At 44.4% G+C, this 14,489-nt stretch overlaps 1 protein-coding gene across 1 annotated transcript in view; it reads right to left on the bottom strand.

Moving 5' to 3' along the window:
* Positions 1–4,041: 4,041 nt before the first annotated feature.
* LOC140203695 (FERM domain-containing protein 7-like) overlaps positions 4,042–14,489 on the bottom strand; it is a 97,787-nt gene continuing 87,339 nt past the window's right edge. The window contains exons 10-12 of the mRNA XM_072269741.1: positions 9,698–9,766; positions 5,983–6,037; positions 4,042–5,019 (exon numbers count right to left, since the gene is read on the bottom strand). Coding sequence (XP_072125842.1) covers positions 4,042–5,019; positions 5,983–6,037; positions 9,698–9,766 — 1,102 coding nt within the window. The remainder of the gene's footprint in view (positions 5,020–5,982; positions 6,038–9,697; positions 9,767–14,489) is intronic.

The raw sequence follows: 14,489 nt of genomic DNA, 5'->3' as shown, positions 1-14,489 counted from the left end.
GCCTATTTATACTCCTCATAATTTTGCATACCTCTATCAAATCTCCTCTCAATCTTTTACGTTCTAAAGAATACAATCTTAACCTATTCAATCTTTCCCTGTAACTCGGCATCATCCTTGTAAATTTTCTCTGCGCTCTTTCAACCTTGTTTACATCTTTCCTGTAGGTAGGTGACCAAAACTGCACATAATACTCCAAATTTGGCCTCACCAATGTCTTATACAACTTCAACATAATATCCCATCTTCTATACTCAATCCATTGATTTATAAAGACCAATGTGCCAAAAAGGTTCTTTACAGCCCTATCTACTTGTGATGCCACTTTTAACAAATTACGTGCCTGTACTCCCAGATCTTTTTGTTCTACCCCACTCCTATTGCCCTATCACCCACTGTGTAAGACCTACCCTGGTTGGTCCTCCCAAAGGGCAAAATCTCAGATTTGTCTGCATTAAATTCCATCTGCCATTTTTCCAGCTGATGCTGATCCCTCTGCAAGCCATGATAGCCTTCCTCACTATCCACTGCACCCTCAATCTCAGTGTCATTCACCAATTTGCTGATCCAGCACTGATCCCTGCAGCATACCTCTCCAGTCAGAGAGGCAACCCTCTACTACCACTCTCTGGCTTCTCCCACAAAGAAGATGTCTAATCCAATTTACTACCTCATCCTGAATGCCGAGCAACTGAACCTTCTTGAGCAGCCTCCCAAGTGAGACTTTGTCGAATGCCTTACTAAAGTCCATGTTGACAACATCCACAGCCTTGCCTTTGTCCACTTTCCTGGTAACTCTCTCAAAAAACTATAAGATTGGTTAGACATGACCTACCACGCACAAAACCATTCAGACTATCCTCAATCAGTCCATGTCTATCCAAATACTTATTTATCTGGTCCCTTAGAATACCTTCCAATAACTTTCCCACAACTGATGTCAGACTCACTGCACTATAATTTCCTGGTGTATGTTTAGAGCTCTTTTTAAACAGCGAAAAAAAACTTTGGCTATCCTCCAATCATCTAGTACCTCCCCTGTTGCTAAGGATGTTTTAAATATCTACTAAAGCCCGGACAACTTCTGCACTTGCACTGTTGTAGGGTCCAAGGGAACATCTTGTCAGGCCCTGGGGACTGATCCACACTGATTTGCCTCAGGTTAGCAAACACATCCTCCTCTGTAATCTGTACAGGGTCTATGAAGTAGATGCTGCTTTGCCTCACTTCTATAGATTCTGTATTTATCTCCTGTGTAAATACAGATTGCAAAAAAAAAAATGCATTTAACATCTCTCCCATCTGTTTGGCTCCACTCATAGATTACCATTCTGGTCTTCCAAAGGACCAATTTTGTCCCTTGCCTTTTGCTCTGAACATATAATACTTGTAGAATTGCTTAGGATTCGCCTTCACCTTATCTGCTAGAGCAACTTCATGCCGCCTTTTAGGCTTCCTGATTTCCTTCTTAAGTGTTCTCTTGCATTACTCATACTCCATAAGCAGCTAATTTGTTCCTACTTGCCTGTACCTGCTGTACACTTCCTCTTTTCTCTTTGCATATTTACTTTGCAACTAATGGCATTGTGGTCACTGGATGCAAAGTGTTCCCCTACACAAACTCACCTGTCCTGTCTCATTACCTAATAGAATCGGTATTGCATGCTCTCTCATTGAGATTCCTACGTGCTGATGAAGGAAACTTTCCTGAACACATTTGACAAACTCCATCCCATCTTGTCCTAATACAGTATGGGATTCCTAGTCAATACTGTATGTGGAAAGTTAAAATTCACCTATTATAACAACCTTTCTTGCCACAATTTTTCTTTCCAAATTTGTTCCTTTAAATCCCTGAGACAGCTGGGTGGTCTGTAACATAGCCCCATTAACGTGGTCATACCTTTATTTCTCAGTTCCACACATAAAGCCTCACTAGATGAGTTCTCCAGTCTGCCCTGATGGAGCACTGCTGTGACATTTTCCCTGACTAGTAACACCACCCCTCCTGCTCTGTCACGTCTAAAACAATGAAACCCTGGAATATTGAGCTGCCAGGCCTGCCCCTACTGCATCCAAGTTTCACTATTGGCTATGATGCCATAATTCCAGGTTTTGATCCATGTCCTGAGCACATCTGCCTTTCCTATGAGACTTGCATTGAAATATAGGCGGCTCAGGACACTAGTCGCACCATGCTGAACCTTTTAATTCCTGACCTTGTTGTCTTACCAACATCTGCCTTCACAACCTCTCCACTAACTGTTCCGGCTCTCTGGTTCCCATTCCCCTGCAATTCTAGGTTAAACCCCACCGTGCAGCAATAACAAACTTTCCTGCAAGGATATTAGTCCCCCTCCAGTTCAGGTCCCACCTTCCCTGGATCAAGTTGTCTACCAGAGTTAGTACCATTTTCCTGCATTTGGCACAAATCTCTCTAAATCTTTCCGATCCATGTACCTCTCTTAAACATTGTAATTATACCCACCTGAACCATTTCCTCTCGCTGTCTGTTGAAAATAACCTGCCCCTCAGGTTCCCTTTCATTTTTTTCCCTCTCAACTAAGCCCTCTAGTTTAGACTCTTCTACCCTGAGAAATAAGACTGTCTTTATCTATGCCCCTCCTGACTTTATAAATCTCTATTATGTCATCCTTAACCCTCCTATGCTCCAGGGGAATAGTTCCAGCCTATCCAGTTTCTTCCCTCAACTCAAACCCTTCAGATCCAGCAACATCTATGTGAATTCGTTTTGCATCCTTTCCAGTTTAATGAAATCCCTCCTACTAGCTAGACAACCCAAACTGCACACAAAATTCCAAATGTGGTGTCTTCTTGCCCGATTGTAAATGAGTGGTAGCTCATTCACCTCTGGATCCGAATGATGAGGATTGATCAACTCCAGACCCTCATGTTCATGAATTTCATGCAGGCTTCGGCTCACTGACAGAGGACAGCATTTTTGGAGGAGCCATCATTTAGATAATTGGAGACCCTGTATAACCCCTCAGGTGGACTCGAGCAACCCCAGGATTTAATTTTCAAGAGGAGTCTGTTATATCTCCTCATTATCCTACACAATATTTATTTTGCAAAAGAACACCAGGAGCAATGGGGCTATCTGGAGGTCATCACATTTATGGGAGCTTGCTGTGCATATGTTTTCAGCTGTTTCCTACATTATGTTGGCACCACTGACCAGATCCCATCCAACTTAAAAATGCAGTTCATAGCAAACCAGGTTTTATCAGTCCTGTTACTCCAATGTGTGGGACAGGCAGGCTGATTAAAATGTTCATTTAAGCCTATAAATAGGTGGGTTACCCCACAGAGGGACATACATGCTTCCCTCCATCACAGCCCACTAGCAACTCAAAGTATGGAATCAGCTCCTCCATACTAAACCGTTAAATGAACCAAGTATCGAAAGGAATACAGCGAAGTGTGATCATCACTGCTCAATCTCATGTTCTCCTTGATTACATTTAAATTGACACTGGAGTTTAAACAAGACAGTGAGAATTTGGTTTGGAACTTATCCCCTGCCTGACTAGGAATTTTGTCTCAGCACTGGGTATCTGGAGAGGTTCATGCACCAACTTTTCTACCTGGACACAATGTTGTGACAGTCTGTTTTGAAGTGGCCTGGATTATATATCCCAGCTGCACTGTAACTAACCCTCCCAGCCCATCTCTGTGCAATGTAGCCTGTGGAATCAGAGTGGAGTCAATTTATGTGGCTTTAATTTGAAGGCCAGCTCTGGGTAACAGCCTACAACCATCCCCAAGGCTAATCACATCACAGCCACCTTCATAACGCGGCAGTAACTTTGGGTATGGTGAATCAAGGGGAATAGGATGCACAGTGGCTGAATCTTAGCTAATCCTTGAATTAGCCATTGGTGCAAGAGTGATCCAGAATATATTGAAGGAAGTAAGAGCACAAATATTACCATGCACAGGTCCCTACCTTGTGGTGTGTCTGGCCATTTCTAGAGCTCCCTACACTGGCTAAGAGCATGGGTTCTCTGAGTCCTAAGACTAAATGAATTCAGTGTAGATAGTCAAGTGTCTGGTATCATCTTTGCAGTTCAGATCAAATGAAGCATTTTCCCTTGGTTGAAGGCTGATTGAGGGAAAGCAGCTTCTCCTCAGCACTGAAGATCTGAGAGCTTTGCCAAAGAGACACGGGTGGAAGTAGGGGCTAATTACCTCTGAGTCCGAGTCACTGGACTCTGTGCCACTGCTGATGTATCTCTCAGTTGCCCTGATAGCCTCCTTCTGCTGGAGGGCAACATGGGCTGGATGTGCAGGCCTCAGTTTATTGGGATTCTGCCTCCAATTCAAGGGTAGGTAATGAGCCAATGGCTGTAACTCTGGTGCACAATCCAGGCCAAGGGCCTTCATGTCTGATTGGCTATGTGACCGTCTGGGAGGCTGTAGGCTGCCTCCTGAGTGGGTTTCTTCCTCCTTCACTGCATTGAGGCTGTTGCAGTAGATACTCCTCATCATAGACTGTTGGCAAAGGTCGTATTTGGCTAAGCCACTGCGCGCAGGCAGGCTAACCGGGCGAGCCACACCAGAAGGCCGAACAATCCTCTCCATCGCTGAAGGAGCTTTCCGTACCTTGAGAAACAAACAGTTGGGTGAATTTGTGAAAGCATCGTCAATGTGCTGGCTAGTTGTCATGGAATTAGAGAAATTCCCATCAGTCAGATCTCCTACGCCAGCGTTCCTTTGAATTCCGAGTGCCTGGAATGGTTGTGGGTGCCTTTGCAATAGGACTGTGTCCTCCTTAACCTTTGTGTCACTGCCACCAGTGTAGATCATGGAGGTGTCCACGCCTGGAAGAACATCTGTTGAAGGGGCAGCCTCAGGTTTGGACCTCTCAAGCTCAGCGGTGAATACTATCTCCACTGTTGGCTCCTTCCTCTCTCTTCGCACTGCCTTCTGTTGGCCTCTAACTTTTGGATCTTCTGACTGACCACTCTCGCAATGATTATGTGTCTGTTCCTTGAGCTGAACAGAAAATAAGATTTAATCCAGTTGCACAGAGGTTTTCAGTTAAACGAGACAGAAGCATACCACCACATTTCAGTGCTGGGGTGAAAATTTGGACAGATCCCTGCAAATTGGTAACCCACCAAAAGGAAATAAGTATAGAGTTGATTCTCTATCGATGGTGCAAAGATATCAATGACCACCACAAGCATTCTGAGAGATTAGGTATCATAGGTCTGTAAAGTATTAAACATTATGGGAGCCTCCTTTGCAATGAGACCCTGCTATTCCATAGTTTGATAGATGAGGAAACCATCCAAACAAGGTATCTCCTCTCCCCCCATCTTTTAAATCTACTCCTCAACTCTTTTTCTCCAGTCTTGCTGAAGGGTCTCGGCCCAAAATGTTGACTGTACTCTTCCATAGATGCCGCCTGGCCTGCTGAGTTCCTCCAGCATTTTGTGTGTGTTGCCTGGATTTCCAGCATCTGCAAATTTTCTCTTGTTTGCAAACAAACTGGTCTGTCCACAACACAAAACAACAGACATAACCCTGAGGCTCTCAATATTGCCACCAACACAGCAAGAAAAGTTGACTGTGCAATCAGAGAAAATTTGTTTGGAAAGATGTTTGACCCTGATGGAAATATGCTCTGTACTCCACACTTCTTCCACCCGCCTGAGTCAGTTTGTATACAGGAACATTTGTTGGGTTGCATGGTGTAGGTCATCAAAGGGGAAATATTTACATTGGGTAGTTTACTCTGCATTAAGTTCAGCATGCTAAAACTGGGGAGCGAGCTTGAAATATTATCACCATGGAAAATAGGGCAACATTGAGTGTGCTTCTGGGTCCTAACAAACCATGCTTGAGAACACTCCAGGCCAGAATAGGGGCTATCACCTATCCCACACCTGACCCATAGATATTGAACCTTTGGACTAACTGCTACAACTGAGAAACAGTGTTTTTTTCACTGACCTGTCTCTGCTGCCCTGGAGCAGAATGTTCTTCAGCTTGTCTGAGGCATGGTCTCCTTCCAAAAAAAAAGCACCATTTCAAGGAAAGAACAATTCAGGCATGTTCAAATATCAGTCCTGTGCTGCATTAAGTCTGTGCTGGGGGATGTTGAGTTTGACAAAGGATGGTGAGTCTGGGTGATGTACTGAAGTTCAACACAACTCTCTGTCTTGAACCAGAGCCAAATCAGACAAAGTCTGATATCATAACATCATAGACAGGTACTTCACAGAAATGGGCCCGTCGGCTCACTGAGTCCATACTGACCATCAACCACCAATTTTAAATGTGTTTTGTCCTTACCACCACCCCCAGATTATAACATGCAACTAAAAACTAGGAGAAATTTACGGTGGTTAATTAATCTTTTGAATGAGGGAGGAAACCAGAGCATTTGAGGGAAACCGTGGGGTAATAAATTTATACAGCATTACCACACAGAAATAGGTCCTTTGCCCCATCTAATCTATGCCTGAAATATTGTTCTGCCTAGTTCCGTGGACCTGCACATGAAGCGTAGAGCTCTATACCCCTCCCATCCATGTACCTATCCAACTTCCCCTTAAATGTTGAAATCAAACCCATATCTACCGCTTCTGCTGGCAGCTCGCTCCATACTCTCTCCACCCTCTGAGTGAAGAAGCTCCCCCTCATGTTCCCTTAAACATTCCACCTTTCACCCTTAACCCATGACCTATGTCTCACTCAACTAGACCTATCAATACACCTCATAATTCTCTACACTTCTATCAAATCACCCCTCATTCTCCTACCCTCCAGGTAATAAAGTCCTAAACAATTCAACCTTTCCCTTTAACTCAGGTCTTCAAGTTCTAGCAACAATCCTTGTAAATTTTCTCTGCACTCTTTCAAACATATTGATATTTTTCATTTAGGTAGGTGACCAGAACGGCACACAATACTCCAAACTAGGCCTCACCAATATCTTATACAACTCCAACATAACATCCCAACTCACTACTTTTATTTATGAAGGTCACTGTGCTCTCTTTATGACTCTATCTACCTATGATAGGAGGTACGATCTGTGTGAGAAATGGCGTCCCACACAGACTTCCAATCTGCGCCTTGTAAGGCATGAAAATGCCCAATGCAGGCCTCTCATGGTCTGAGTCGATGTTCCCTCCACTCCCTCCCCTACCTGTGATGCCACTTTCAAGGAGATATGGATCTGTGCTCCCAGATCTGTTGGTTCCACTGCACTCCACAAAACTCTACCGCTACCATGTATGTCCTACCTTGGTTCGTCCTCCCAAAGTGCAACACTTCACACATTTGCATTATGTTCCATCCGATATTTCCAGCCCATTTTTCTGGATGGTCCAGATCCTGCTGCAAGTTTTGATGATCTTTCTCACTGTCTACCGCACCCCAAATCTTGGTGTCACACAATCCACAAATTTGCTGATCCTATTTACCATATTATCATTGATGTAGATGACAAACAACAACGGACACAGCACCAATCCTTGTGACACTTCACTTGTCACGGGTATCAGTCAGAGACAACCACCTACTGCCACTCTTTGGCTTCTCCCAGCAAGATTCCCTTCAGGATGGGGAAACCAAGGGAGCACATAACAGTCCTCATCGAGGGATTGGCAGTGGAGAGGGTGAGCAGTGTGAACTTCCTGGGTGTCAACATCTCTGAAGACCTATCCTGGGTCCAGCATACCAATCCAATTAAAATTTAGGCACGATAGAGGTTATAGTTCATCAGGAGTTTGAGGACACTTGGTATGTCTCCAAAGACTCTCACAATTTTTTACAGATATACCATGGAGAGCATTCTAACTGGTTGCATCGCTGTATTTTAAGGAGGGGTGACTGCCCAGGATTGGAGAAAGCTACAGAGATTTGCAAATTCAGCCAATTCCTTCATGGGCACTAGCCTCCCCAGCATTGAGGACAGCATCCATAATTAAGGATCTCCATCACCCAGGGCATCTACTCATTGCTACCATCAAAGAGGAGGTACAGGAGTTAGACAACACACACTCAACATTTTAGGAACAGCTTCTTCCCCTTCACCATCAGATTTCTGAATGACCCAGTGTACACTACCTCTATTTGTTTGCTCATTTTTATACTACTTATTTAATTTTTAAAACACAGTAGTTCTTATTGTAATATATAATTTCTTTATTAGTACGTATTGCAATTTACTGCTGCCACAAAATAACTAATTTCATGACACATGCCAGAGATATTAAAACTGATTCTGATTCTGATGTTAAATCCATTTGATTATCTTGAAAGCCAAGTGACTGAACTTTCTTGACCAAGCTTCCATGCGGGACCTTGTCAAAGGCCTTACCAACGTCCATGTAGACAACATTCACTGCCTTTCCTGGTAACCTCCTTGAAAAATGCTATGAAATTGGCTAGACACAACCTACCATGAATGAAGCTATACTGATTATAGCTAATCTGTCCCTGTCTATCCAAGTACTTATATATCTGGTCTTTTATAATAGCTTCCAATAACTTACCCACTACTGTTGTCAGGCTCACCAGCCTATGATTTCTTGGCTTATTCTTAGAGCCTTTCTTAAACAATGGAACAACAATAGCTATCCTTCAATCCTCCAGCACCTCACCCGTGGCAAAGGACATTTTAAATACATCTACTAGGGCCCCTGCAATTTCTGCAGTTGCCTTCCACCAGGTCTGAGGGAACATTTTGTCAGGCGCTGGGGACTTATCCACTATAGTTTGCGTCAAGACACAAAGAGAACTTGCAAACTAAGGGTAATGATTGGGCCTGGGTATTGGCATTAGCTCTGTTAGCTGCAGCAATGTGCTGTCCACAGCTTCTTGTATGAAAGGGAGGAGGCGGTCATGGAGCCAATCACAAGCACAGTTAGATAAGATAGTGGGATTAGTATTGATGGTCAGTATAGATGGGCCAAAGGCCCTTTCTCTGTTCTAATCAACTCTATGACTAAATGTTAGTATTTTGCCACCTTTCTCTGATTCTACTCAAGAGAAAATAGAGGATCTTTAAATGGGCTTGGTGTTATAGAAACATAGAAAATAGGTGCAGGAGTAGGCCATTCGGCCCTTCGAGCCTGCACCGCCATTTATTATGATCATGGCTGATCATCCAACTCAGAACCCCGCCCCAGCCTTCCCTCCATACCCCCTGATCCCCGTAGCCACAAGGGCCATATCTAACTCCCTCTTAAATATAGCCAATGAACTGGCCTCAACTGTTTCCTGTGGCAGAGAATTCCACAGATTCACCACTGTCTGTGTGAAGAAGTTTTTCCTAATCTCGGTCCTAAAAGGCTTCCCCTTTATCCTCAAACTGTGGCCCCTCGTTCTGGACTTCCCCAACATCGGGAACAATCTTCCTGCATCTAGCCTGTCCAATCCCTTTAGGATTTTATACGTTTCAATCAGATCCCCCCTCAATCTTCTAAATTCTAACGAGTACAAGCCCAGTTCATCCAGTCTTTCTTCATATGAAAGTCCTGCCATCCCAGGAATCAATCTGGTGAACCTTCTTTGTACTCCCTCTATGGCAAGGATGTCTTTCCTCAGATTAGGGGACCAAAACTGCACACAATACTCCAGGTGTGTGGTCTCACCAAGGCCTTGTACAACTGCAGTAGTACCTCCCTGCTTATGTAAGGAGTTTGTTGAATATTACCTTTCGAAGGCTGTTTTCTTGAAGTCTCCTTTGCTCATGTACTCCACTAGCTGCTTCTGGGTTCTTCCACTGAAACAAGAGTTAAGTGTTTAAGTGACAAGTTACATTTATGTGGCGCCTTGCATGGTCTCGGCACGTCCCCAAACAAAGCTGTGAACGGAATGGTCCCATGACCACGACCACCAGTGTGACATTGATCAGATGATTTCTCTTAATGCTAATGGTCCAAGGAAAGATATTGGTCCATTTTTCTCTCCAAGTTTTACCATGGAAACACTTGGATCCAACTGAGTAGGGTTCAGCCTTGCATCTTACTTAAAAGAAAATGTGCACAGTCTGCAAGGGGATAAGCTTAGATTTTATGCTTGTCTCCAAAATTGGCTTGAAAGGCCATCAAATTTAACGGGTATGTACTCCATTAGCTGCCAATTCTGTTTGTGTTCTACTGGACAAATGATCTTCTATAAGCCATGAGTGGGAACATGAATTTACAGTTGTCACACAAAATTCTGATACAACTCAGCAGGCCAGGCAGTATCTATGGAAGGAAATAACTATTTGACATTTCTGGTCAAAACTCGACATCACAACTAGCCTTCATCAGGCCAGTCCAGACAATGGTCTATACACAAAACACTGACTCTTTATTTTATAGATTGTGCCTCACCTGCTGAGTTCCTCCAGCATTTTGTGCATGCTGCTCACGACTTCCAGTGTCTGTAAATCTCTTATGTCTCAGAGTTACAATTGTACCCAGTAATTGGAATCGTAGAGTAATAGAACACCACAGCGCAGAAATAGGCCTTGAGGCCCATCTGGTCTGTGCTGAACTGCAACTCTGCCTCGACCCATTGACCTGCACCCAGGCCACAGCCCTCCATACCTTTCTAACCAATGTATTTACCCAAACTTCCCTTAAACGTTGCACTCGAACCTGCATCCACTACTTCCACTGCCTGCTTGATCCACTCTTGCACTACCCTCTGAGTGAAGAAGCTCCCCTCAGGTTCTCCTCAAATATTTCATCTTTCACCCTTAACCTGTGATCTCCGATTCTAATCTCATCCCTTCTCAATGTAAAAAAACCTACTTGGATTTACCCTTTCTACACCCCTCATAATTTTGTATACCTTAAGCAAACCTCCCCTCATTCTCGTACGCTCCAAGGATAAAATCCTAGCCTATTCAAACCTTCCCTGTAAGTCAGGTCCTCAAATCTCACCAACATCCTTATAAATTTTCTCTGTATTCTTTTAATCATATTGATCTCTTTCCCTTACGTAGCTGACCAGATCCGCATATAATACTCTAAATTCAGCCTCACCAACTTCTTATACAACTCAGCATCACATCCCGACTCCTGTACCCTAATAGCTGCTGCTTCCTGCACCAATGCTGAACTCGTCTGCTACATCGATGACTGCATTGGTGCTGCTTCCTGCACCCATGCTGAACTCGTCCACTACATCAATGACTGCATTGGTGCTGCTTCCTGCACCTGTGCTGAACTTGTCGATTTCATCCACTTTGCCTCCAACTTCCACCCGGCCCTCAATTTCACCTGGTCTATTTCCAACACTTCCCTTCTTTTTCTCTATCTCACTGTCTCTATCTCTGGAGACAGCTTATCCTCTGATGTCTATTATAAACCAACAGACTCTCACAGCTACCTGGACTATATCTCGTCCCACCCTGCTACTTGTAAAAATGCTATCTCCTTCTCTCAATTCCTCCGTCTCCACCTCATCTGCTCTCAGGACGAGACTTTTCATTCTAGAGTGAAGGAGATGTCCTCCTTTTTCGAAGACAGGAGCTTCCCTTCCTCCATCATCAATGGTGCCCTCAACCGCATCTCTTCCAATTCACACATGTCTGCTCTTACCCCATCCTCCTGCCACGCTACCAGGGATAGGGTTCCTTTTGTCCTCACCTACCACCCCACCAGTCTCTGTGTCCAGCACATAATTTTCTGAAACTTCCGCCGCCTCCAATGGGATCCCACCACCAAGCACATCTTCACCACCGCCCCCCCCCCCACTTTCTGCTTTTCACAGGGATCTCTCCCTACACAACTCCCTTCTCCTTTCATCTCTCCCTACTGATCCCCCTCCTGGCACTTCTTGCAAGCGGAATAAGTGCTTCACCTGCCCCTACACCTCCTCCTTGACTAACATTCAGGGCCCCAAACAGTCCTTCCAGGTGAGATGACACTTCACCTGTGAGTCTGTTAGGGTCATATACTGTGTTCGGTGCTCTCAGTATGGCCTCTTGTATACCTGTGAGACCTGACGTAGATCGGGAGATCGCTTCGCTGAGCATCTACGTTCCATCCACCAGAACAAGCTGGATCTCCCAGTGGCCACTCATTTTAATTCCACTTCTCATTCCCATTCTGATATGTCTATCCATGGCCTCCTCCACTGTTGTGATGAAGCCACACTTAGGTTGGAGGAACAACACCTTATATTCCGTTTAGCTAACCTCCAACCTGATGGCATGAACATCGATTTCTCAAATTTCCAGTAATGCCTCTCTCCCCTTCACCATTTCCCATGCCCTTGTCCCTCCCTCATTTTATCTCCTTGCCTGCCCATTGTCTCCCTCAGGTGCTCCTCCCCCTCCTTTTTTCTTTCTTCCATGGCCTTCTGTCTCTTTCACCAATCACCTTCCCAGCTCTTTGCTTCATCCCTCCCACTCCAAGTTTCACCTATTGTCTGACGTTTCTCTATCTCCCCTCCCCCCACTTCTACTCCTCAGCTTTTTTCTCCAGTCTGCCAAAGGGTTTCGGCCCAAAACGTCGACTGTACTTTTTCCATAGATGCTGGCTGGCCTGCTGAGATCCTCCAGATTTTGTGTGTGTTGCTCCTGTACTCAATAGTCTGATTTCTGAAGGCCAATGAGCCATAAAGTCTCTTCGCAACCCTAACCTGTGATGCCACTTTCAAGGAATAATGGATCTGTATTCCCAGATCCGTTTGTTCTACCACACTCCTCAGTGCTCTACTGATCACTGTGTAAGTTTGTCCTCCCAAAGTGCAATGCATCACTCTTATCTGCATTAAATCTTATCTGCCATTTGCAGCTCAGTTTCCAGCTGTCCAAATCCTGCTGTAAGCGCTGATAGCTTCTCCTGCTGTCCACTACACAATAAATCATGGTCTCACTCGCAGATCTGCTGATCCAGTTTACTACTTTTATCATCCAAATCATTAAGATAGATGACAAACAACAATGGACGCAGTGCCAACCCCTGTGGCACTCCACTAAGTCAGAGAGACAACCATCTACTAGCACTCTCTCTTCTCCCACTAAGCCAAAGTTGAATCCAATTTATTTCATCCTCAATGCCAAGTGACTGAACCTTTTGGACCAGCCTCCCATGTGGGACTTGGTCAAAGGCCTTGCTAAACACAAAGTAGACAATGTCCACTGCCTTTCCTTCACTAACCTTACAGGTAGCTTCCTCGAAAATCTCTATAAGATTAGTTAGGCACAACCTACCATGCACAAATCATGTTGACTATCAGGACCTGTCTATCTAAAATACTTATTAGATTAGATTAGATTAAGAGGACACACAGTCCTCTCTTATTGTCATTTAGTAATGCCTGCATTAAGAAATGATACAATGTTCCTCCAGAATGATATCACAGAAACACAAGACAAACCAAAACTAAAAAAATTGACAAAACCCACATAATTATAACATATTGTTACAGCAGTGCAAAGCAATACCATAATTTGATGAAGAACAGACCAGGTCACGGTAAAAAAAATCTGAAAGTCTCTCGAAAGTCCCATCATCTCACCCAGATGGTAGAAGGAAGAGAAACTCTCTTCCCTCCAACACCGAGCACCGAGCACCATCTCTGCCGAACACTTCGACCCCAGCCCCGGCAACAGGCAATAGGCAAAGCCGAGGATTTGGGGCCTTCCCCTCCGGAGATTCTCGATTGCACAGTAGCAGCGGCAGCGAAGCGGGCATTTCAGAAATTTCTCCAGATGTTCCTGCGTGCTTCTCACGTCTGTCTCCATCAAATCAGGTTTGTGCATGGCATCCTACTTACAAATACGATATCATTTCGGAGTGGCCGCGCGCGCTGCATCGCGCCGCCATCTTCTCCTCCCCTTCTTGAAGCATCCAGCACATGTTCTTTCTGCTGCCAACTGAAAGAAGCTTCAGGCATCTGAGGTCCCAAAACCTCCAGGTTCAGGAACTGTTATTACCTTTCAACCATCAGGCTCCTGAACCAGCGAGTAAAACTATTGAAAGGTAATTGGCAGGTCAGTTCTTATGAAGTACACTCCTAATCTATGGAACTCAAAGCCTAAAACTATAAGGGATTCAGACTCAGCTGACACTTTGAAACACCAACCCATTTATTTAACCTTGCTTTTAACCGCAACTTTATGTCTTTTTTTTCATATTTGCACTTTATCCTATGCTAAAGCAACAATTTGTATGAAAAGTGCTCTGTTTTGTGTGTGTTGCTGGATCTCCAGCATCTACAGATTTTCTCTCATTTGCTCTGTGAATAAGCTTATTGAGCATGTTGGCCAACGCAGTCACCTTGAAACTGCCGGAAGTTTGGGAGCAAAATGCTGTTGCTAGGTTTGTACAAGTGGAGACTCAATTCATACCTTGAGAAATCTCCGCCGAAAACACAAAATATTTTTATGTAGTGCCATGGCTGTGAGAGTGGTGAGTCTGCTTGAACACCCACCCGAACATGATCAATACTGGCCGCTACAAACTATTCTTTCACAGACGTTCGGAATATCGGAGTCTGAG

Source organism: Mobula birostris, chromosome 10 (assembly GCF_030028105.1).
Source record: "Mobula birostris isolate sMobBir1 chromosome 10, sMobBir1.hap1, whole genome shotgun sequence".
Taxonomy (NCBI): domain Eukaryota; kingdom Metazoa; phylum Chordata; class Chondrichthyes; order Myliobatiformes; family Myliobatidae; genus Mobula; species Mobula birostris.
This window is presented reverse-complemented; position numbering and strand designations above follow the sequence as displayed.